We start from the raw sequence: 24,651 nt of genomic DNA, 5'->3' as shown, positions 1-24,651 counted from the left end.
GAAAGGCAGTGCATTCCTTTGAAAATAGCAGCTATCCGTTGTCACCTGTCCCCCACAGGAGGAAGGCTATGGGCAATGTCTGTCAGAGGACAAAAGTGGATGCAATTTATTCTACTCTCCTCTTGGTTGGGCTCAGAATGAAGGAGGCAAACACTGAGAGAGGAAGCGGGGTGCAGACGGTTCAAAGGCATTGGGACTTATCCAAAAGTGAACTGGAGAGAGCGCCAGGGAGGAAGGAGGGGGAGTTGGAAAAGGAAGAATGAGAAAGAGAGAACAGAGGAAGATGCAGATTGAGTTAAAGGATCATTTCGGCTCATTATAACTTGGGTCTTATTTGTCTTTTGGCCATCATTCCTGTTGGCAATACTAATACTGCACTTATCAAGTTAAATGCTTTGCAAACATAGCGACTTAATATGAAAGATGTCCAAACTTAGGCACAATTTTGTTTGTTTTTTGTTTGTGTAAAATGTTAAAAAAAAATGTTCTCGTTTTAGGATTTTGTGTTCTTTTTTTGTTTTTTATTTATTGTGAAATACAGTGACAACAGAAAAAGTAAAAAACTAACTAAGCTAAGCTAAACTAAGATGCAAGCAGCAATGAATGGGAACTCACACCTCTACCTACATAGAGCATGCAGCAGTAAAATAGTATTTCCTGAGATGCTGGAGCTGGAGATGTGTCAAGTTGCTTTTCATTACGATGTGCCTGTGTGTGGGTATGGGAAAAAGGGGAGGAGCCAGCCAATGTGACTTGCTGGGCTGCTTGTGAGCTGAGAGAGAATTGACAACAGCTCCCAGAAAAGCAGAACGATGTTTTCTTTTCCTCTCTCCCATATCATACAACAGATTTGTGTGGCTGACGAAAGGATAATGGGACTCTGTATTGCAAGTTCATTCCTTGATCAGAGCATGCTTTTTGTCTTTACGCATACTAAATGTGGTCTTGATTAATTTTAGGCGAGTTTCCTGTTGATGAAACTGATCAAAATTCTCTGCACAAAGGCTACACCGTTAAACGAAATCTAGTAGAGTAGACCACAACCGGCATGAATGTGGTTAAATGGGAAGTAGGTCATTCTGTCAGGTTGATTCGTGCTTGGGCCCTAACAGATGCAACATCATATAAACAGTCAAGAGAGACATACAATGACACATGAAGTGAAACTAAAGACAGCAAAACATTACAAAACAAAATGGGGAATACAGCTAAGGCTTTAACCGATGGGTATAAGAAATGTGAAAAAACAAAACAAAACAGAGATATGGCAAAAACATATATGCAGATGGACAAGTGTGTGAGTGTGAGAGTGTGTGAGCGAGAGATCAGGGTGACGAGTGTTTTTAGGGGGGAATGAGGACACTGCACATATATCACATTAACATGGTTTTATACATAAATCATTGTGTAATCATTCAGAAAATAGGGAAAATAAAAAATAATAAATTGCAAATAAATAACTACATAACTTTAATTATAACTACTATAATCATGGATAATTAGGTAATATATCAGTGTGTATGAGGACTGTGTGTGTATGGCTATTCTTTTCTCAATTAATTGATCAGCTGTTTAGTCTATAAATGGACAGAAAATATTGAAAATAATATGGCCCTGACACACCTAGCTGACAGTTAGCCGTCAGTCAATATTTCGCCATTAGTACGTGTCTGTTGCCCTAGTTGCTGTGATGTGGGAGTTCAGTTCAGTGCACGAAAAGAGAAACGGAGGTGAGGAAAGCAAACAAAAGGTTAACTTCAAGAGGGCGTGAGATCGAAATACAGTTGTTTATAAAGTTGGCTTGATTTTCTTTAGCCCCTGAGCCCTTTAGCAGACGCATTTCCTAGTGGTTTGTGGTCTGGTGCACGGTAAATATGCTTTGTTCTTTCAACATTGGATTGTGGTTTTAATGAGACCAACTAGCATCAAAACAGTTGTCTGGTTGCCCTTTTTGAATGCTGATTTCAGGTGACTGCCATCTACTGGAATGCAGTTACTTCCTTCACACATGCACAGAACATACATGCTAGTTGCCCATCAGTTGCTGTTTTTGGGGTGTGTTCAAGTGCAACTTTTTGACTAACACACAGGCAATGTGATATGCTACATATGACCGTCAGCTTTCTTTGCTGCTAGTTCTTTGATGTTGGTTTGGTGTGTCTGTACCTTTACAAACATTTATGAAAGAATGAGTCGTTCTAAAGTGCTCACTGAATTTGAGCATGGTACTGTAATAGGATGCCACCATTGCAACAAGTCAGTTTGTGAAATTTCTTCCCTCCTAGATATTCCATGATCAGCTGTAAGTAATATTATTGCAAAGTGGAAGTGTTAAGGAACCACAGCAACTCAGCCACAAAGTGGCAGGTCACATAAAGTTACAGAGTGGGGTCGCCATGTGCTGAGAGCGTAAAAGTCATCAGCGCTCTACTGACTTAATAACTGCAGAGTTCCAAACCTCCTGTGGCATCAGCATCAGCACAGAAACTGTGCACTGGGAGCTTCATGGCATGGGTTTCCATGGCTGAGCAGCTGCATGCAAGCCTTACATCACCAAGCACAATGCTAAGCGTCGGATGGAGTGGTGTAAAGCATGCCACCACTGGACTCTGGAGCAGTGGAAACATGTTCTGTGGAGTGAAGAATCATGCTTTTCTATCTGGTAGTCTGATGGACGAGTCTGGGTTTGGCAAATGCCAGGAGAACGTTACCTGTCTGTCTACGTTGTGCCAACTGTAAAGTTTGGTGGAGGAGGGATAATGCTATGGGGTTGTTTTTCTGGGGTTGACCTCGGCCCCTTAGTTCCACTGAAGGGAAATCTTAATGCTTCAGCTTACCAAGACATTTTGAACAATTCTTTGCCTCCAACTTTGTGGGAGTAGGCCCTTTCCTGCTCCAGCATGACTGTGCCCCAGTGCACAAAGCAAGGTCCATAAAGGCCTGACCTTCCAGCATAAGTGTCTGACCCTCACAAATGCTCTTCTGGATAAATGGGCAAAGATTCCAAAAGACACACTCCAAAATCTTGTAGAATCTTCTTCCCAGAAGAGTGGAAGCTGATACAGCTGCAAAGTGGGGGACCAACTCTGTGTTAATGCCTATGGATTTAGGATGGGATGTCATAAAAGTTCCTGTAGGTCTAATGTGTAGGTGGCCCGATACTTTTATCCATATAGGGTATAAGGCAATGAAAAGTAGCATATTTTAGGAGCTTAAAAAATAGGGGATTTTTTGGTATTTTTGCTTTAGCTTGAATCAGTAGAATAATTGCTTATGGAGCAGAAAGCAGTTTCATATTATACACACTTTATACACCCTGCACATTATCAATATTATAATTTAAATATTCACATATTAGTGCTAATTGTGTATTACTGTATTTCTTTACTTTTATATTTTCACACACTTGCACACTCAACATATTATACATACTTTATTTTAAAACATTTAAATACTTACATATTAGTGCTAATTGTTAACTATTACTGTATTTCTATTTTTCTATTTATATTTTTACATACTTGTGCAAGTACTTATTTCGACTAATTCTCTATGCTGGCATCAAAGTGACTGTAATGAACCACAATTTCCCACGGGGATCAATAAAGTATTTCTGATTCTGATTGTGTCAATCAACCAATCATCGAGTCATTTTATCTGTATATAGAAGAGAAAACAAAGGTGAACGATAAAACCGTTACCCAAATTGTTTACTATAATGATCTGCCATAGTTTATTGCCTGACTTTCTGGTGTAAATGTACTTCTACAATGAGGGGTTATCATTGACATTTCAGGCACGCTTACATCTGAATTAAATTCCAAAAAATATTGGCTGGTTGATAACGTGTCTGATAGTCTCTTATTTCTTGGCCCAGGACTGCAATGTCACTATGTTCCCAAATATTAGCAATGAATTTGGCGAATAGAAATCACAGCCAAAACTATATATATATATATAGAAAAAAAAATACAGCAATAGAATAAAATTTTCCTTTGAGGTGAAAAAGAGCAAGGCAATCCTATAAATTGGTGTCAGCTTGCATTGCAGCTGAATCTCTGCACAGCCACACACCGTCTCCATCCTTCACCAAGGTCAGCAGAGAGGCTGGACCTCGGCCACGTTGTGTCAGTGCTCTCCCAGAGGCTAACCATTGCACTCAGCCCTCTGCAGCAACTCTCAGTACCAGCCAATGCCAACAGATTAGGAGCTCAACACCTGGGGTGACAAAGAGGTGCTGGAGGGTAATGGTATCATTAGCAGGTACCATGGAGACTTTTCCTCGCACCGATTTGTTCCCAAGGAACAATGTCAAACCCCATCTGCCAGCGGAGGCCAGCCAAGAAAAAGAAACATTTACCTAATGATACACCTAACACACAGTTACCGGACATTCGTGGACCATTAGTTAAAAGACGGAATGAGCAGCCACACTCTCCAAGAGACACCTCACTTACCTTCAGGACTGAAAAGTAAAATTTAACTCATACTGTGAGGAATCATAATTCATTCAGACCTCTCCCACAAGCCAGGCAGAAAAGGTATTAATTTAATAAACCTGTAAAGAAAAACCCTGTCTGGAAGCAGAGTAAATGGCAGTGATGGATTACTCCAAGCGCAGAAACTTAATTTTAGGAAAATCACTTTAAACCTTGAACGCTGAGGACCTGAAGTATTTATGAGGAAGCGAGGTGGCTTCGGCGGTGGAGCGAGCCGAGGAAGGTAATCACCTCGCCCTCTCCCAGGGTCACCGCAGGTGCGGATCGAACGGGCAATACCTTACAGGATTGGACATGCACAAATATGTGCGTACGCGGGCTAACATCAAACACACACATGCTGTTAAGGACATTGTGTGTGGAGGAAATGAGAGGTGCTGGGTGGCATGTGCTGTGGACAGGTTCATAAAGACATCAGCAGGCCGGCAGCTGCACTACTGAGGGAGGATCGAAGTGCGCTCGACAGCAGCGCAGAGCGAGGGGATTAGATCATGAGTCTGATCAATAGTGACCTCGGATGGAAGTGCAGCTGGTGTCATGCTGTACATGACACCAGCTGCAGCGGAATGGCAGACAGGATAGAGCTGACAAAGGCGTGTGACTGGCACACAGGAAGGTGTCTGGTCGCTCTGTCGGGGCCCTTTCACACAGATGGACAGAGCTCTGGCTCCGGCCCCAGCTAAGTACCTCTCAGTGAGGTGGGGAGCCTATCGCAAGGAGCATCTCTCTCATTATACTGTCTCCTGTAATTGAGATGGGATAAAACACAACGTAAACTCATTAGGTTACAAGTTAAATGGAAATTAGATCAGAGAGGCAGTGCTCTGTTTATGTTTGTGAGTTAAGAAATGGAGGGAGACAGAAGGGAAAGGGCTGCAAAGGGAAAATTCATTCATTCAGAAGTAATGAGTCTGAAAGACTCTATCAACTTATCCGAGGTATTGATTGACAGACAAAAATTGAAAGACAAACACACACACACACACACACACACACACACACACACGCACACACACACACACACACACACACAAACACCAACAAGCAATGAACAGCTGCAAACACCGACCTCTGCCTCAGAATGTTTGCAAAGGAAAGCCTAAAATAGTGTCGCTCTGAACAACTTGCACTAGGCCTCTAAATAATTGATTGGAACTCTTGATTGATGCCTTGATTGCACATTTACAAGAGAGAAATTTTGCCTGGTGAAAAACTCCAGCACATTAGGGTACAGACCTGTGGCAGCTGCCACACAATTACTTTTGCTTCCACAACTGTTAATCATGCTAATAGTTAAAAAAAAAAATTCTACATGGCAAAGATGCAGACCACTGTGCCTGGCAGCCATTCATTTATTCAAGCACGCCTGAAAATTATGCTTTTGTTAAAAAAAAGAAAAACATTTTTTTAGGGAAAAAATCTTAAGTTAGGGATGTCAGCGTTAATGCATTAATTGCAACGACAAAGGTTTACATATTTTATTATTTATTTATTTATCATGTTAAATTGCCTGCCAACATTCCTGTCTTTAAGAGGCTGTACCGGGCTGAGTTTTGAAGCTAAAGGGATGATACTGATATCATATGAAACTAGAAGACCTAAAGAATACACTGTCTAAGTTCTCTGGGGCTCTGGGGCTAAAACCACTCCAAGTTAAAATTAAATTTCATGGTGATGTTAAAACAGCATGGTAATTTTTCAGAGGTCCCTTGACCTCTGACGGAAACATATCTGAATTAAAATGGGTACTACAGGTACCCATGAGTCTCCCCTTTCCAGAGATGCCCACTTTATGCTAGTCTCATGCAGTTTTTTGAAACACTAACAAAATGCCTGCAGCGAGCTAAAAACACAAGATATCAGCAGGTCCCAGAGAGGGAGAGTAATAGTTAATGTCAAACTCTAGAGTTTGTCTGGTCAAATTAGCAAAACACTCGCTGCTCACCGTCAGTGGTGGAATGCAACTGAGTACATTTACTCAAGTACTGTGCTTATGTAAATATTTAAGGGACTTGTACTTAACTGGAGTATTTTCTTTTTATGTTACTTAATACTTTCACTCCACTACATTTCAGAGAGAAATTTTGTAGTCTTTACTTCACTGCAGCTATCTGATAGCTTTATTTACTTTAAATTTTTTTGCAGTTTGCAAATTTGGAGTTTTTCCCAACTGTAGAGTTTTTAGGTTGGTTTTTTCAAATAATTTTAAGGTTTTGTCATGTTTTCTTTGTTTTTTAAGATTTCTATGCATTGGGTACTTTTAATACTTTAAGTATATTTTGCTGATCATGCTTACTTTAGTAACATTCTAAATGCAAGACTTTTACTTATAACAGAGTAATTTTACTGTGTGGTATTAGTACTTTTACTTAAGTGAAGGATCTGAATACTTCATCCAGCACTGCTCGCTGTACACTGAGTGTCAGGATCCCACAGTTTTCGTTTCATTCTCTCTGCGCTTTTGTCCTCTTAAAAGCTCAGTTTTTTGATTTGGCAGCTTATGAGGCAGGTTAGGACATGCCTTAAGTATGATTTTAAAAAATTCTAACCTAAATATGTTTTGAGAAGTACCTCTGCTCATTTTATAGATTACACGGACAAGCTATGTCCTTTCCTCAAGCGGCAGACGTCTCATGTATCTCTTTGACTGTTATTTACAAACGTGTGAGCACTGGGGAAAAGCTTTTCAATTGAATGTATCCCCTTTGAAGGTGTAAGGGAAAATGTCAGATACTACTCCGGCAGCATTTTAAAAATGATACTACTCGACTCAGGTTTTCTGTCTCCTCTCAATTACTCTCTCTCTGCACTGATAACTATATCGCCCCGTGGTTCCTCCAGTATAAACTTCAACCAATTCACACCAATCTGCTGAACTCAGCAGGCTCGGGCAGGGGAAAATGGACCACAACTGTGCTCCTGCAGGCTACTGAACAGCAGAGGTTGGAGGACTTCATCCCATTCAGGCTTCCCAAACTCTTTACGTTACACTTTTGCCCTAATTTACTCATTTAATCTGTGATAAATAATTTTTTTTTTCCACCCGAGAGCTTGTGTGTCCTGAGAAAGCACAGGTGCAGCATCCTCCTAGATTGCTTGGAAATCAAGACAAATGCCAGCATAACTACTGGCTAAATCCTTTTCTGTGTAACCAATGCTGAGTCATCTGTGTTATCACAGCCAAAAGAGGCAAAGAAGCCCTGAGAGAGGAAAACCAGCTAAGCAAGAAATATGCTGAATAAAGTGGAGTTATCATAGATAATCAATTGTACATTTTACTTCTACATTTCATCGCTATTAATCTCTCGCAGTCTCATGCCTGGGGGATTAGCAAATACTTTTGTGGTAAATTAACAAATAAAATGAAAAGGCCTAATCAATTCCACATGCCAATAATTAAAGTTTAGGCTGTGGCATTCCCTGACTAATAAGCATTTTTCCTTCTTCTTATGAAAATGTAGTTATTTTTTTTTCCCCCACTGGTTTCCAAGTAGCTGTCCACTCCTTGCATCCTACACACCACGGTGTAACCTAGCAGAAGGGGCTCGGATCTGGTCTTTGCCTGAGAAATGGGCCGCAGATACTACACAAATGGAGATGGATGGGGCTCCATGTGCGGAGCAGCAGACGAGCTGTCCCTGATAAATGGGTTTTCACCAGGACACTTGATCTCTCTCGCTCTCAGCCTAAAAAGCAATCTCACACTTTGCATGTCTGTGAATATTAACAAACCCTCAAACCCCGCACTCAAATGTCATCTATTGTGTCGCACATGGTGCCGGGCAAGAGAGCCAATTTGATGGAGAGGACCGTTCCTCTGTGTGTTTGAAATGGAGTCAGAGGGGGGAGAAAATGGAAATCCTGCTCTCTTTTCAGACATCCATCAACGCAGAACAGGTATAGTATGGCTGCTGTTCCAAAGCCCCATGAAATATTGAGGCTGCCAAGATTCATAGTAGACCCTGGTGAGGTCCGTCAGCACTATATTCTGCAGGCTAGATTTTTCTAATTATTCCATTATACTTCAACCTTGAGTCCTGTCAAACTGCTGCAGGTTTGATTATGCGCATGTTGACATACTGCTTTATAAATGCAGTTCAGGGTCTAGAGAACTTTATCTTACTGGAAAAGTCTGGGCACTGTTAATAATACTAATAATAAAACTAATATTAATAATATTAACAACAACAACTATATTTATAGCACCTTTAAAAACAGAGTTTACAATGCAAAGCAGAAATGGGATACACAGATAACATTACAACACCGGAAAGTAAAACAGTCCTATTGAACACAAGCAATAAGAAGCTAGGGTAGTTAGGATAAAATTAAAACCAGAGAACAAATAATGCACATGCATAATGTCATTTTAAAATAATACAAAGAAATAGAACAAAAAAAATCCAATAGAAACAATAAAAGCAATAAAACCACAAATAATAAGCCATCCATCCATTTTCTTCCGCTTATCCGGGTAGGGTCGCGGGGGCAACAGGTGGAGCAGAGCACCCAAGACGTCCCTCTCCCCAGCAACACATTCCAGCTCCTCCTGGGGGACCCGAGGCGTTCCCAGGCTAGACAAGATATGTAATCCCTCCAGCGTGTTCTGGGTCTGCCATGGGGCCTCCTACCAGTTGGACATGTCCGGAACACCTCTTACGGGAGGCGCTCAGGAGGCATCCTAAATAGATGCCTGAACCACCTCAACTGGCGACAAATAATTAAAAAATTATAAATTACAAAGGTAAAATAGATAAAAAAGAAATGAAAATAAAAGAAATAAAACAACAAAATAAAAAGGTAAAATAAAAAAGACAAAACAAAATGACGCAATAAAAAGACAAAAATGCTGAGTAATCTAATCCCTCTTAACTGGCCTGGACTCACTTCAGCTTATTCAATGTCCGAAATTTCACCCGTATCAGCTAGTAACCGTGGCTGTCACCATGCGACGTGGCCCAGGGTTAATCCCACGCTCCTGTCCAACGTGGACTGATATGACATTCATCAAATGGCACCATTTCTGTGTGATCTGCAGCCGGCAGCTTTGTGAATGAAAGTGTGGAGGAGGGTTGTCCTCACTCCATCCTTCTCTTTATCTCCTCCGCCTCCCCTCTCCTCCAGTCAAAGCAGCAGGTTGACCCATATGAACCATCTGTCATTGCTGCGGTGCCTCACACCTCTGAGCCTGGCCCCTGGAGATGAGCTGCATATGCTGCTGCTGCTGTGGGCAGCACGCTGATCTGGGGATGATAACACAGGACGAGTGCAGAATGTGGAGCACAAGGTCCAGAGACGGGGGCGAGTCAGGGAGATGCTCTCCAGGAGCCTCCTCCCTGTATGGAGGTCACAGGATTAAGGCAGGAAAAAATCTCAACACACCACCTTGCTGCTGCACTGTTTTTCAGACATAAAAAATTTAGTGTCCGATAAAAAAATTAAAAAATCAAATCTTATTAGTTACTCAACCCTTTGAAACCTGAGCAAATTGGCTTGAATTCTTTCAAAAATATGGGAGGCAGGCAAGGAGTAACAAAAGAAGAAATGACAGAATTATGAAGAAATTAGTATAAAAAAATAAGTTAACAAAAATTGCAACATATAATTATGAATATAGTTTTTACATTGCCTTTTACCCCTAGCTTTTTAAAAATATTTTTTTGAAAACTGTGCTCGAAATGTCTATCTTGGTGCATTAAATAATTTGGAATATTGGAGCCCCGCTTTGTGTGAACTGTGTTTTTCCTCATTTGTTATTACCTTTTTTGCCATCTTTTTGTAAGAAATCATACCGATTTTCTCACTGTTCAAGGGTTTAAATACTTGTGAAAAGCATCTGAAAGCAGGTTTTAAAAGGTGAGAGGTGCAGTCAACAAATGGAATCCAATCATTTTTTGTCAGCTTTACCAAATTTCTCCTAGATGTCCATCCTGTGTGTGCAGTGAAAAAGTATCCCGTGTTTATACACCCTGGCTCTGTAAATAGGAAACAAACAAAGTTGCTCGGTGCGAGCCTCACAACACTGTTCCATCCAATCAGCAACAGGGGGTGTTCATGCTCGCGCATGGGACAGGGGAAAGGCCACTCTATAAAGAGAGCGGCAGTGGGAGTGAGAGGTACAGTAAATCTGGCACATGCCAATGTGCTAAACTGGCAAATATTGGTGAAATACCAAACAAAATTTTGGCAAATGTAAATAACTTCTGATTAAAACACTGAATGCAACAGATGTACACTCTTTTATGTTGCTTCCAAATTTTAACCAAATATTTAAAAAAAAATTGAAGTTCAAAAATATTTTAAAAGTCATTTTGTTTATGCTCTGCACAAACACGAACAGCTGTTGTCACACTAGTTACATACATCTATTAGCTCTATTATTTTGGTTAGGTTGCTATAATTTAATTAAAATATAGCAACATGAAAAAGCATTAAATTCCATTTTTTAAATATCTTAAAAATCCACAATATGATAATACTTTGATTTTTTATTTTTTCAAATTATTCTAATAATAATAATTAAATGAACAAAGATGGATGTGAAATCACACTGCCCTCATCTTGGACTTTCCAGCAAGTTCTGGAGAAGATGGTGCTGCCAAAATCTATTAATATTTCTATCCATCTCACCACTGCACAGAATCTGCAAGGACTGTGTGTGCCCCTTGTAGTCCGCAAGAACATCCACCTCCTACATGATCGCCCACGTCTCCTGATAAAGAGCCATGAGAAGCTGCCATGCAAGACTAAATGCGTATTCTTCAGCTCTCTTTTTTCCCCCTCAACCATAAGGAACAAAACAAAACCTTAACATCAAAGATTTAATAATGAGCCCTTTCTCTCTAAACTGACTGTTAGAATTATTTTGACCTAACGCTCATCATGTCCAGATTCAAACTAAAGCACTGACCAGAGATCAATATAAACATGACCAAATCTAATTTTTATGATCAAATTGAAGTCAAAATCACCTCATATATCTAATATAACAGGATAGAGTTATGTCAACAATATGACATATCTAAGACATAAAAATATCTCTGAAATGTAATACATAATAGCTTGATAAAGCAATCTGTCCTGCTAATCAGTAAAATCAAAGCACAAAGCCACTGCAACACAATGAAAGTGGGTTTACATTCTTATACACAATCATTTACAAAGTGCTAAAATTAGCCTCTAGTATGCAGAGGAGTCTCCGTGACTACCCGTTCCAATAAACAAGAGAGGAACGGTTTACAGAGCCGACAGAGGAAAGTGAATCAGTGAGTTCATTGCTTTGCCATGAGGGCCTTTGATAGTCTTGATTAATTTCAAATGTCGCAGCATACAACACATCCCGCCTTTGTGTCATTCCTCTGATGTTACACATGAGTCACAAAGGCAGCCAGAACCTGTGGCGACGAGCTGGTTTATTCCAAGGGTGCTTCCAAAAGACGGATGTTTGTGTGAAACTGCGATGACGGCTCTGTCTTGGAATGCCTCTGACCTGAAAATCAGGTATTTCTAATCTAAAAAGCTCATTGAATGACACGATAACGCTCACATGGGTATCAGATTGCACATTGTTTCTTTTGCTGAACTCTCTCAAGCTTGCTGGAGGAGTTTCTCTGATCAGAATGAACGCAGCCTTCATGATAAAGAGTATTCACAGACATTATTGACTTGATAAATCCCTCAGAGTCATGTCTTGGCGCTGCATGACTTTTCCACTGCGCAATGCCAAATCCCAGGGGACCAGGGTGTCATATGGTGCCATATGAGAGTGTCCAGTGTGATGATAATTTTGCCAGGGTGCCAGATCCTGCCCTCTGCTGTGGCATTGCTACGTGTGTGTTTTCTGCCCTTTTTGTGAGCAAGATGGAGTGAAAAAAAAAAAAGCTATGAGGTACGATAAGAGAGTGGGTGTTTGGGAAAGGACCCATCTGTCCCTGCCCTCTGTCCCACAGAGCCATCAGCCCGGACCAGGCCAGACCAGGCAAAGTCCAGCCGGACGTGGTCAGCTGACACACCAGGGCTTGGATGGCGAAATGCCGGATGCTCTAATTAAGCTTATGCTGTTTGTCGACTTTCTCTGCATGGATGCCAGCATCGCAGCAAGCCAAAGGGTTGTGAGTCACGCTTCCTGAGTGGAGGGCCATGGACACTTGCTACAGGGGTGCTCTGGCAGGGGCGTGTCCTGTCCTGAGAGGACTGAGCCTGCAGCACGGCGATATGGTGATAAGAAAACAACACGAAACCTGAACAAGCAGGCCTTGTGGACAGAAACAGCAGCGCCACGGGGCTCTGACATTTCAGGAAAGCTACAACGCTAACAACACTCTTTGTTTTCTGCCAGGAATCAACATTATGAGCAGAAGCCTGTCTGGTTGTGAGAAATTGCTGTGTCATTGAGCTGAAATGAACACGTCAGTGGAGACATTGTCCGTTTAACATGGTGACACTAATAAATTTGTCGCCAAATATCCCTCCATTCCAGCGCTCTAATATAGAATGAGGGGTGATTCAATACGCCAGGTGTAATTACCATGTGCAATAACGAGTAATGGAGAGAGTGATGGCAGAGCTTTTCTCTGCCAGGGTAGATTATAGATTGTAGTAATTGCGATTCTGCCTTAATTATGGATGTAGCACTTTCGCTCAACAAGCAGGGACAACGTCTCAGACAGTATCCTCTTAACTGTGATGACAAACATCAGGAACACTAATCAATATGTAATTACATTTTGTGGCTTTTCAGTATGTTAATGAATCATAAAAATATTTGATTGATAATCCTTTGCTCCTAGCGTCCTCAAAATGTGTGATGTTTGATATGCCTCAAACAATGGAACTGTTCTTGAGCTTTCTTAATCACAGTGCCTTGTTTTCTACATGACAACACATAAGTTGCTGTTTCAACCATTTATGACTTCATATTAATAACAAAATAATCTCTTGCCCTTAAGTTTCTGTATGCTAGGAGACACAGTCATTTAAAAAGGCTGCAGGGGGGAGGGGCAATAAATTGGTACTTTTCATATCATTAGAGACACTGAAGTGGGAGACAGGTCAACTACTTAGGTCATGTGACTTCATGCCAACTTTCAAAAATATACTCATCATTTGGATCAAAATCCAAAATGTAAGCCTACATGAACAAAGGCCAAGGCCATGAGATACGTGTTAGGTTTTTCATGTGTATAATATTTTGTGGGTAAATTTGTTTAATTTTTTTTTAAATGCAAAACATGAAAGAAAGTAACTAATAATTGTTTATAAAATGTTGAAAAAGTTGGCAAATGAATTATTCAATAAAGAGGAAAGTGTAAATTTCTACCCTAAATGGGCAAGTATCTCAGGGGATACAAACTTATTTGAAAACTAAATGTCATATTTAGAAAAACATCATTAAATTATGTTATTTTAGCCTGGATACATTAGAAAATAGCAATCAGCTATTTTTCCAATACATATACTGTATATATGTGCAGATCAATTTAAGGGCTAGAAATTCTGTGGTCAAGCAATATCAGAGAGTGAAAGGAGGTGCTGGAGCGAGTTTGTGGGACGTACCCCTCTCTGTTGTCCTCTTCATCTGGGTTCGAGATGAGTTGGGATCCAGCCAGGGATATGTCCAGGGCGGCCAAAGGCAAGTCTCTGTAGGCAAAGCTGACCAGCTGGACAGGGGCCACGCACTGGTTATCCTCCTCCACCTGCTGGGAGATCACCTCCAGCTCTGAGGCTCCAGCCTGGGTAGGAGCCCTGCAACACACACAAACCACAACCAGAGCAGCGTCAGAGTCAGAGGATGGATGTGTGGTGTTACCCATGGGTGGGTTTCCATGTTTTAACTCATTATACCATAGCTAAAATTTGTATATGCATGTTGTCGCAGTGTGTAGGGGTGTGTTAAGTCTTTCACAAAGATGGCAAGGTTGCTGTGCAAGGTTGTAAAGAAGTATGCTGTTTATTTGGATTAGCCTGTGCACCTTCTTGGGAAACGCTCCAGATAGCAGAGTGTGTTTATAACTGCTGGGACTACACTTAATTTTGATGAATGAATGAAAACACAAACATGGTGTGAAATTCCTTGTTTCCAGTGTCTACTGGCACCTTCAACAAGGGCACATTTACCTGGCAAGTGATGACAAGCTGATCTACATTTCTCATTAGCAGAGGATGCAGTCAAGTATGGCTCAACCCACAGTAAATATCTCAACTTGCACTCCATACATATGGAAATATTGAACATTTTCTAAAAACATATGAATGTCACCTTCAACTGCAAATGTAGTATACTCTGCATTTGTCCAAGCTACATTCATAAAGCATTCATTGGTTTTCAGAATGACTTGAGTGATGCACAGACAGGACAGCTGCCAAAGCAGGAAACAGCAGAAGACCACTGTGTTTGAGACCAACAAAAGTGGGGTATTTGTCATTATAGTTTGGTCATATCCAAGTGTGTTTAGCGACAAAAGTGGGTGTTTCTAACAATAGTTTGGGACATATGCAACAGTGTTTGTAAGCCAAAAGCATGTTTTTTAATAGTAGTTTGAGATACATCCAGCCATGTTTTAATGATCTTTAACAACAGCAGCTCAGCACATTTCTAGCCCTATTTGTAGCAACCAAACCATGTTTTTTAAGCCAAATAATAATATTTATCTAACCCTGACCAAGTGTTTTTGTGCCTTAACCTAATCACGTGGTAACAATAACGATGTTGCAACATAAAACTGAAAATTAAAACATGACAATGCTTAAACTTTCAACATATTCACTATATATAAAAACACACAAATGTAACATATCTGTGTTTTGCAAAAATGTACAATGCCAACATGTATTCTGATGATTGGGCTGAGTTTACATCTGGTCAAAAAATGCAAAAACTACCAATATCATCCTAGACCAAAACAACATTTTTGAAATGGGATAAATTATATTAGTGGGCACAAAAAGAAAAAACTTCTAAGCTTATTTTTTTCTGATTTTGATTTATCCTCTGTATTTCCTCTGTGAGGGTATATATATTTGGCAGAACCAGACAAAGTGTCATTTTATCTGCCATTGAGGTTCTGAAACTTAAATGCGTCGGGAGGGCTGTGATCCTTCAGGCTTAGCCAATAGCAGACAAGGAGAAGTCACCCTGGAACAGGAGTCTCACACGGCTTGGCAGCCGTCCCAGTGCAGCCAGTGTGGAGACATCAATAACTCCAGTGCTTAACAGTGGAGGAAGGCATTGATTACAAGACAGAGCGAACAAAGGCCATTGGCTTGGTGAATTCAACAACCTCTGCGCTGGAGGTGACACAGAGAGGGAGGAGACGGTTAGTAGAAGATCACTGTGCAGTCCCTCCTACATGTTAAATGTTAATGTAGGCAGGGCTGCGAAGGAAAGTAGGTCTTTTTTCCTGACTTACTTCTTTTTTAATAGCTTCTTAATGGACTCACTTGAAAGGGTATTTTGTTATTCTCAAAGAAAACCAACAATCACTTGAACTACATTGTCTTATGGAACATAAACTGTTATTCTCCTCTCAACATAAAATGCCTTGCCCTCCGCCCTTTAAATATCTGATCCTTTAGTTATGCGTATCCTGCTGGATGTGGTGTTTAGCTTGAGGGTCAAACATCCATATATTAACATGTTCACCACAAAAACACGCCTGTGCATCCCCAGTGTTGTCTGTGGACTTGGCACCTCCGTCCGACCGCAACAAGGACGCTAATCAGTCATGACAGACACAAACTGTTTAGTGCATCAAAATCACATTTCCAGACAATCACAGAGCAGGCCAGGAGCCATTATGTGCAGAGCCCAGTGGAGTGGCTGGTTGCCATCCTGGGGAGGGAGCGGAGGCTTCACATCTGAACACCCTGCTCCCTTCAACAAATGCAGGCTAGGACAGCCAGTAGCATGCTAAAGGCTGGAATCTTTTCAGAGGCATGTGATATTAGGAAACGCCACAAGGAAGCAGAAAGGTTAACATAGAGCATGCATGGCTTCAGGGGAAATCTTGCACCCATACAAAGTAAGAGCTAAGGCTTACCATGAAGCCCACAAGGCACAAAAACATGCTGCTACACTAGCTTATGTTTCGAAATGCTGGCCTGGCATTGTTTTACATGGTATTATTCTCACAGACACGTGTCAAGACTGTAGTTACACAAACTTGCTGGGTTATATTAGAATGCTATAAGCACAAAATAAAGCTGCTAACAGACCAAGGGAGAAAATTTTCAACACACCACCTTGCTGCCCTCCCACCCCCGGACAGAGAGAGAGTAACAATAATAGCAGCAATAACATATAGAAATATAGATATAATAATGTATGATAGTATGTATATTACATGCAAATGTTGCAGTTTATGTGTATGGCAAAAAAAATATAAATAATAATAATAATAATAATGATAACTGTATCACAAAAGTGAAGGTATGACTAATAGTAATGGCAGTAGTAGTAGGCATCAGGCAGGACCAAACACCATTGCAACCACAACGCACAAAGAAAATAGGTCCGACATAGAACTGCTCACAAAAAAGTCTGGATTATTGAGTGACTGGATCACAATCTCAGGAAAGAGACATTGCTGTTCAGGTTTTCAAAAGAAATGTTTGGTGCTTTGAGCACCACAAGCCGAGTGTAATCTAGTTCCATTAAATTAGAAAAAAGACATCTTTGCGGCTGATATCTCCAACACTCTGCAACTATCATCAAAACAATCTAGATTGATTAAAAGCACTGCAGGTGTGAGAAAAAATGTAAGATTTAATTTGGGTGAACTGTCCCTTAAAGATGAATAGTCTTTTTCCTCTTTGTGTGTAATTATTGCAGAGGACTGACTTCCCAGAGTAATAGCGATGCATAGTTATTCCCCCAGCATTTTTACATCACATCGTTACAAGTCATCATGCAGCGATCAATAGATATATAAAAATAGAATAGCTTGCTGTGATTTCTCCTTTTCAGTTCTTACTATAACAATTTACAGCCTTTGCTCCCAACATGACAGGCATAATAACTCTTTACGTTGAATACAATACTAAAAAAAAAGATGAGGTTTGTCACAACCTGGCTCAATAGTGTGTGACAAAGCGGGAGACAACACATGGTTGGCAAGGTTTAACAATATATTATAATTAAGCAAATCAATAAAGTTTAACAAAAGTTACAGGTGGATATCAGTATGCATGCTGTGTTGAATGTGTATGAAAGTGAATGGGTATGTGAGCCAGCAAAACAATAGAAAAACAAATCTGTAGCAGTCTGCATGCCAGGGAAGAGAGCGAGCAGAGTGTGCAGGTCTGCTTTATTGCCTCCTGTGATTGGCCTGCTCAGGTGTGCTGCATTTATAATCAGTTCCTCCCCCAACTACCTGTAGACAGAGATCAGAGCCAGCAGACAGAAAAAAAAACAACATTGAAGGTCAACCCCCCCCCCATAAGACAGGGTTCCTACCCTGGGCCCGATCAAGCACTAAAGTTGCCAATAAAAATCAAACCAGAATAATCAATTGAACATCTGCAGCAGTTTTATCTTGCAGGTCAAAGGGTTATATTTAATAAGAGTTGATACTAATAACCCCAACCAAGCATCCATCAAACTTTTAACTCCACCCCTTTCACACTTAGCATCTCCAACCTCAGCAGCCTTGGCCCCTGGGAGCAATTTAAGAGGAAGGAAAGCAAAAGACTACAGAGGACAGGGTAACATTTGAAGAGAATGTAAGCAAAGTTAAAGAGACTTAAACGTGTGCTCTTGACAAAGCATCAGCCAAAATGTTATCTTTTCCTTTAATGTATTGTATGTTCAAGTTGTATGGCTGCAAGAACAGAGACCCATCTCATGAGTCTCTGATTTGGATTTTGTAGAGAGTTCAAGAATGTGAAAGGGTTATGATCCGTTAATACTTGTATAGGCATTCCAGAGTCAAGGTAGACATGGAAATAACGCAAAGCCAAAATCACTGCCAGCGCTTCTTTTTCTACAACAGAATAATTCAGTTGACAAGAACTAAACTTTCTGGAATAGAAGCTAACCGAATGTTCAATGCCACTTTTGTCAGCCTGAAGAAGAACTGCACCTACACCGACACGGCTTGCATCAACCTGAAGAGTAAACGGCTGATCACAGCGGGGAGCTAACAATACAGGTGCTGAGCACAACAAAGCTTTGACATAACAAAAGCCTTGCTGACAAGACTGAGACCAAATAAACTTCGATTTTGCCTTAAGCAAATTAGTCAAAGGCGCCACAACAGTCGAGAAATTGCGGCAAAAACAGTGATAAGCCAACTGGGCCCAAAAGCTCATCAGTTCTTTTTTAGTATTCGGAACAGGAAACTCACCGTCAGCTGAAACCTTAGCATCAACTGGCCTCACATGACCCTGACCGACAACTTTACCAAGGTATGTTACAGTGGCTTTAGCAAACTCACATTTTGCTAGATTTACAGTCAGATTTCCTTCAACAAGATGTTCAAACAAAGCATAAATGCGACTCAAATGATCTTCCCAGTTATCACTGTATATCACCACATCATCCAGGTAAACAGCACAACCTTCAAGGCCATTCACCACCATGTTCATAAGCCATTGAAATGTAGCTGGAGCGTTAGGTAGTCCAAAACCCATGACTGTAAGAGTACAGACCAGAAGGTGTTATGAAAGCAGAAATTTGAAGCTGAAGCTGGGAGTTTAGCTGACTAACACCCTAATTTCTCAGAGACACATTTTTCGGAAAAACCTGCGAGAACACCCTTTTTTCTCTTGGACATTTTCAATAGGACATCCTCTCGGCAATATGCGATGATTCCATAGATCTGGAGTTTAAATGAATCTCACTTGTAATCTATTCTAGCCTCAGTTTCCTGCAGCTGTCAGTGAGGAAAGGTACTCAAAGGCCACTGAAGTCCAATACTGCTGAGCTCAACAGAAAGTTAAACTAAATGATATCTTTTTAGTCTGAATACTTACACCAGCGCACATAAAGGAGGTTCAAATGCTGACCGAAGACACATCAGGACATAATCTGTTCACTTCCACAACTGTATGGGGCAGAATTTACTGTCAGAGTCTGAGTCTGTTTATTTTTGTGTGTAAGGTCAAGATTAAAACCAGTTTGAGACTTAGACTAAAATCAGAGTTGATTTAATCCCTTTTTTTAATTCAATATAATTGATGAATGATGAAATGTTGTTTAACTGTTCCAATGATGAAATTGTTTCTGATGGTTAGAGCTGATAATATTAGATGGGATTTGTTATTTACAACATTTATTGCATGTTTGTTCATCCCGGAAGAGGGACTCCTCCTCAGTCGCTCTTCCTGAGGTTTCTATCATATTTTTTCCCTCGTTACAGGGTTTTTTTGGGGAGTTTAGACGATGTGAGGGTCTAAGGACAGAGAGATGTCGCAGGCTGTAAAGCCCTCTGATAATGGGCTTTATAAATAGTATTGACTTGACTTGATACATATGATAAACTCCATTACTGATGGCCTGTGTTTGGCAAATTGACATGATGATTTGATGAATTCTGCGTTTTTGTGAAGTTTGTTGATGGGCTCAACTAAAGATTATTTTATTATAAGTCATTAGGAGCAGTGCTGGTCCGAATGGAAACGACAAACCAAATCAAACAAAACAATCATTATTGTTAAGTTGTTTTTGTTTAGTAGGGTTTTTTCTTGCTGTATGTGTTGCTGTTGTTTGTGGTTGTGATGGACTCCGACAGTTATTGTTGTTGCTGATGTTATGTCTAATGTATTGTTTCCCCTTTCCTTTACGGAAAGAAGAAATATATTTTGGAAAAATTCAGTATAATTTTAAACTCCAATTAAAGACATTAAAAGCTCAATGAATGTGTTCAAGTCATAATATTTTGTATTTTACTTTATACATTTTGTTATTTTGATAAAGGGATACTTTGTTGATTTTCAACTAGCTTTGTATCATAATAATGTGGGTCGTAAATGAAATGGTAAACTTCCCTCCATCTTATCAGCGCATCATGCCAGCCAACATCTCAGCTCATTGATTGCTTTGGGACTGTTGCCGCTATTTATATAATGTTAGCTCTATGGTTGTTGCTCAAACAACAGATTGTATTTCTGCATCTCTAAATTCCCACCATTGCCACAGAGACCAGATCAAACTGTAAAACTAGGCAGCGCTAATTGAATAAAAAACAAGATTATGTTGCTGCACTTTATATTTTTCTTCTAAAATGTCTTCAGAAACACATTAATACATTTAATGCATTGTTTGACTGTAATGAAAGACTTTGTGAACAGAAGTTGAGCACTATACTATTAACATTATCAGTAATATTAATGTCATTGTAAAAATGGTGGCTGAAAATACTGAAATCAAAGGGTAAAACTAGGCAGTGCTAATTTTGTATTATAATTTTGATCCAAGACCTGTTGCTGTCAAATTGCACCAACTGAAATTGCAAATATAACGTACTCCTGTTATCTCAGGGGATTTGAAAAAGCCATATTTTGCAAAACTGCAATAGATGCACTTTTTTGGCTTTTCTGGGTCACATGATGCTATGGTTATACAGTTGTCAGTAGGAATTGGCTCTATCAGGCATGATGCAACAGGAACTAGAAGAGGTGTTATTGTGGAAATTTTAAATATACAATTCCTCTGTAAAATCATGGCCTATCAGCTCCCAGAAATTCCTCATATGTGGCTGCTCCCACGTATAAGGGGCATGCCTTTCCATTATCACTCGCAAAACACGCCTACATTGCCTTGGATTGGAAATAATGACGGCTAGTATGGTGGCTGCAATAGAAATAAAAATGTCAATGTTTTGAACATCCATCACCATGCTTCTTGGTCTTTTATCACCAGAGAAAAAGTCGGAGAACATCACTCAGTGGAAACACAGTCACCTTGTAATTGAATAATTGAAAATATCATTATATTTTTTGCAAATCTGTCATGGAAACCTGCCTTGTGTTGCCTGTTTGTCACCCAGAATCTAATTAGATACATATTTTAGCTTACCCTTTATTTGTAATTCGTTTGTTACCATAGTTGTAAATGGCCAGCCACCATATTGTTTCTTGTGGGAAAAAATTTTACATCATTCGTTACATCATTACGTCATCCATCACTGGGAGGTGCAGCTCAGTGCATTCTGGTTGTTGTAGGTTTTCTACCGCTTAAGGAAAAGCAAATGCCACAACTCTTTTTCACTGTTTTCTCAAATCTTATAGCACCAGTGAAAAATTATCTGGTCTTTACTGCAAAGACAGCCCAGTTTTATGAAAAGACAATTTTTCCAACTGTGAAATACTTCTTTAGACAGACTCAGGCCTGAGAAAAGTGCAAGATGAATGACATCTGCACTGGATTTTTCTCTGTATTGTATCAGCAGATAATACTCTTTTGGGATAAGAGGCAGTTGTGGCTGAGTGGTTTTTACTTCAAATTCCCACTGAAACTGTAGCTGACATGTCCTACAGCACAGTCACTCAACCTTCAGCACTGAGGTGTGACTGCACAGAACCCATATCAGTAGTATTGACAACAGTTTATGTCCAGTATGATGTGATTCCAACACACAATGATTAAATCTAGTTTAACATATCTATTTTATCATGATGACAAAGGGTTAGATTGATGCTTGTCACATTATATCTAGAATCACCTTTTCTGTGCAATAAATACTCTGCTCCTGTCACTTCAGTGCATTGAAAGTGCTGCCTCAGCATGAACTGGTGGTTTGCAGAGGGCATCCGTATCATTGTCATTCTGAGTGCTCACTGTCACGGTATTTCTGGCCAGCTGTCTACAACCCAGCCACTCTGTCTTACCCAATAAGTTTGTATACGGACACTTGGCTGTTCCTCGGTGCACAGCAATTCACTGCCCTGATATCATCAGGAAAGCGAGACCAATGTGCCAAATCACTTAAATGGGCACTGTCCAGATTCCCCAGCAGCAGCAGCAGCAGCAGCAGCAGGAGAAGCCCTGACAGAGGCTCCCGACACAGTGGTACATTTGTAAGATCAGATCTTTTAGGCAGCGCTTGCTCTTTCAAGGTCCAAGGGGAAATTACACAATCCCACTGCATCAATGAAGGGTGAATGTGTTTTGTTGGCCTTTGAAGTCTTCCTTTTTACTGTTAACAGAGACAATGTTTCAGCTGTCGTTTTGTGTCCATATCACCTCAATTAGCTGGCAGAGAAGACGAAGCCTAAAACTACGGTAGCAGAAAAGAGAAAACGAGCCACAAGTCTGAGCCACAGTCTGAAACCACTAGGAGAAATATGCGGCCCCTTCAGAAACAGTGCCAATTCAAAAACAAATATGAAAATCCAAAACAAATATATCAACAAGACATGCTGCAAATGAAAAAGCATTCTGCTGAATGCCAAAACAAATCCACTAACAACAAACATGCTGCAATGGAGAAACAATGCAAAGTAAAAAACACACAAACCCCCAAAACAAATGAAACAGAAAAACACTGCATGACCAGTCAACACAACCAAAGTTCTAGAGACTCCAAGGGGGGGGAGTTCAGTGGAACAGCTAGATATTTGACCGGAGAGAGAGATCACGAGAGAGCGTTTGTTTTTCAAGTGGGAAGAAAAATGGACTTAAGAGGCTTCATTAAAAGGTATGCATCCTTTTTTAGCATTTGGCCTTAGTCTTTTAAATATTGTATTAGACCAACAGTGTTGACAATCAGTTGTTAAATGCTCCCCCTGGAGGTCTGGAGAACGTAAGTTGTGTTGCATATCCATGTTGTGTTGACTGGATATGCAGCAGGGGATTTTTTATTTGTTTTTTTTTCTTGTTGCATTTGTTTTAGGGGTTTGTTTTGGCTTTCAGCAGCCCGTTTTCTCATTTGCAGCAAGTTTCCATACTTGTTTTTTGATTTTTGTATTTGTCTTTTTTGACAAAGTTTCTAAAGCTGCAGCACATCTCCTTATGGCAACATTTTGGGCTGTTGGAGTGTGTTTGCCCATGTCAACCTATAAAACATTAACATTTACTCTGCAGAAATCAAAACAGCTGCATTCAAGTATGTAACTTCTACATGTAACTCTGCTGTATATGCACACAGGAACAATTTTAAGGGTAAGGAAGTAACTATTTTACATTTTTCTTACTGTCAAAAAAAGTGTACAGTATTCATCCCCACTGAGAAGGTAAGTTTTTAAAAGGGGTCAGAAATATATAATTTCATTTTTAATACACTGCTTAGTATTTCCTGCAACAGGACAGACTCAGTATAATCTAGAGCGCCCAGATTCATCCTGCGTAACACTGATGATTTTTAAAATAGTTTTTCTGGACATCAATGGCACACACAAACAAGATAAATAACTATCAGATTTTGGACAATATTTGCTGTTTTAGACAATATATGTTGTTAGGAACCATTAATTGCTAGTTTTATTTTTTGTTGTTTTTTTTTTGTTTGTTAGTTTTTTGTTTTTATGGGATCTGTTGCCAAAAAAGGATTATTGCCAGACTTAAGCCCATGTAATTTAGTAATTGAACATATTAGCTTAAAGAGGAATTTGTGTTTCCATGTTTTGGAAAACAAAAAACTATTTTTTATTTTAGTACAGGAAATCAGGAAAGTACAGTTGAAAAATCTATGTTTCTTTCACTGAATAACAGGCTACTTTAATGTTACACTTTAGCTTAAATAACTAATAGCATGCACTGGAAATGTATTGCATGGCATCCAGAGCCCTTTATTCGTAAATATGATCTTATTATTAATAATTATCTTATAATTAAAAATGATGTGAAAATCAATCAATATAATTAATTCAAAGAATTTAATCAATAAAGTCTCATCAATAGATTTCTTCAAAAAATCTATGACAAACATAAAAATGAAGACTGCATCTGTAAATTTCAACAAAGAAGATTTAAAAATCGGATCATAAACAATGGCTGTTTAGCAATGACATGCTAATCAACAGACTAAATTCTAGCGATTGGTGAGTGGGCTTCATTATGGAGAGAAATTAACAGCAGCATGGCACTGGACCACGTGACACTGAGGTTAGTTACAGTAAATGTTAGCTGACCCGTTTCAAAGCCACTGGGCTCCTCGGGGTGTGTGCTGTTCACTCTTTGTGTGCTGAATGCAAATAAATAAATAAATAAATAAAT

The 24,651-nt window shown here is 39.8% G+C and overlaps 1 protein-coding gene across 1 annotated transcript in view; it reads right to left on the bottom strand.

The window, feature by feature from the left end:
- tmem266 (transmembrane protein 266) overlaps nt 1-24,651 on the bottom strand; it is a 45,985-nt gene that overhangs the window by 17,513 nt on the left and 3,821 nt on the right. Inside the window, exon 3 of the mRNA XM_042496465.2 lies at nt 14,055-14,243. Coding sequence (XP_042352399.1) covers nt 14,055-14,243 — 189 coding nt within the window. The remainder of the gene's footprint in view (nt 1-14,054; nt 14,244-24,651) is intronic.

Source organism: Plectropomus leopardus, chromosome 7, assembly GCF_026936395.1.
Source record: "Plectropomus leopardus strain MGB_pleo_1.0 chromosome 7, ASM2693639v1, whole genome shotgun sequence".
In the NCBI taxonomy this organism is placed as follows: domain Eukaryota; kingdom Metazoa; phylum Chordata; class Actinopteri; order Perciformes; family Serranidae; genus Plectropomus; species Plectropomus leopardus.
The sequence above is the reverse complement of the archived record's forward strand: the minus strand, read 5'-3'. Positions and strand labels throughout refer to the sequence as shown.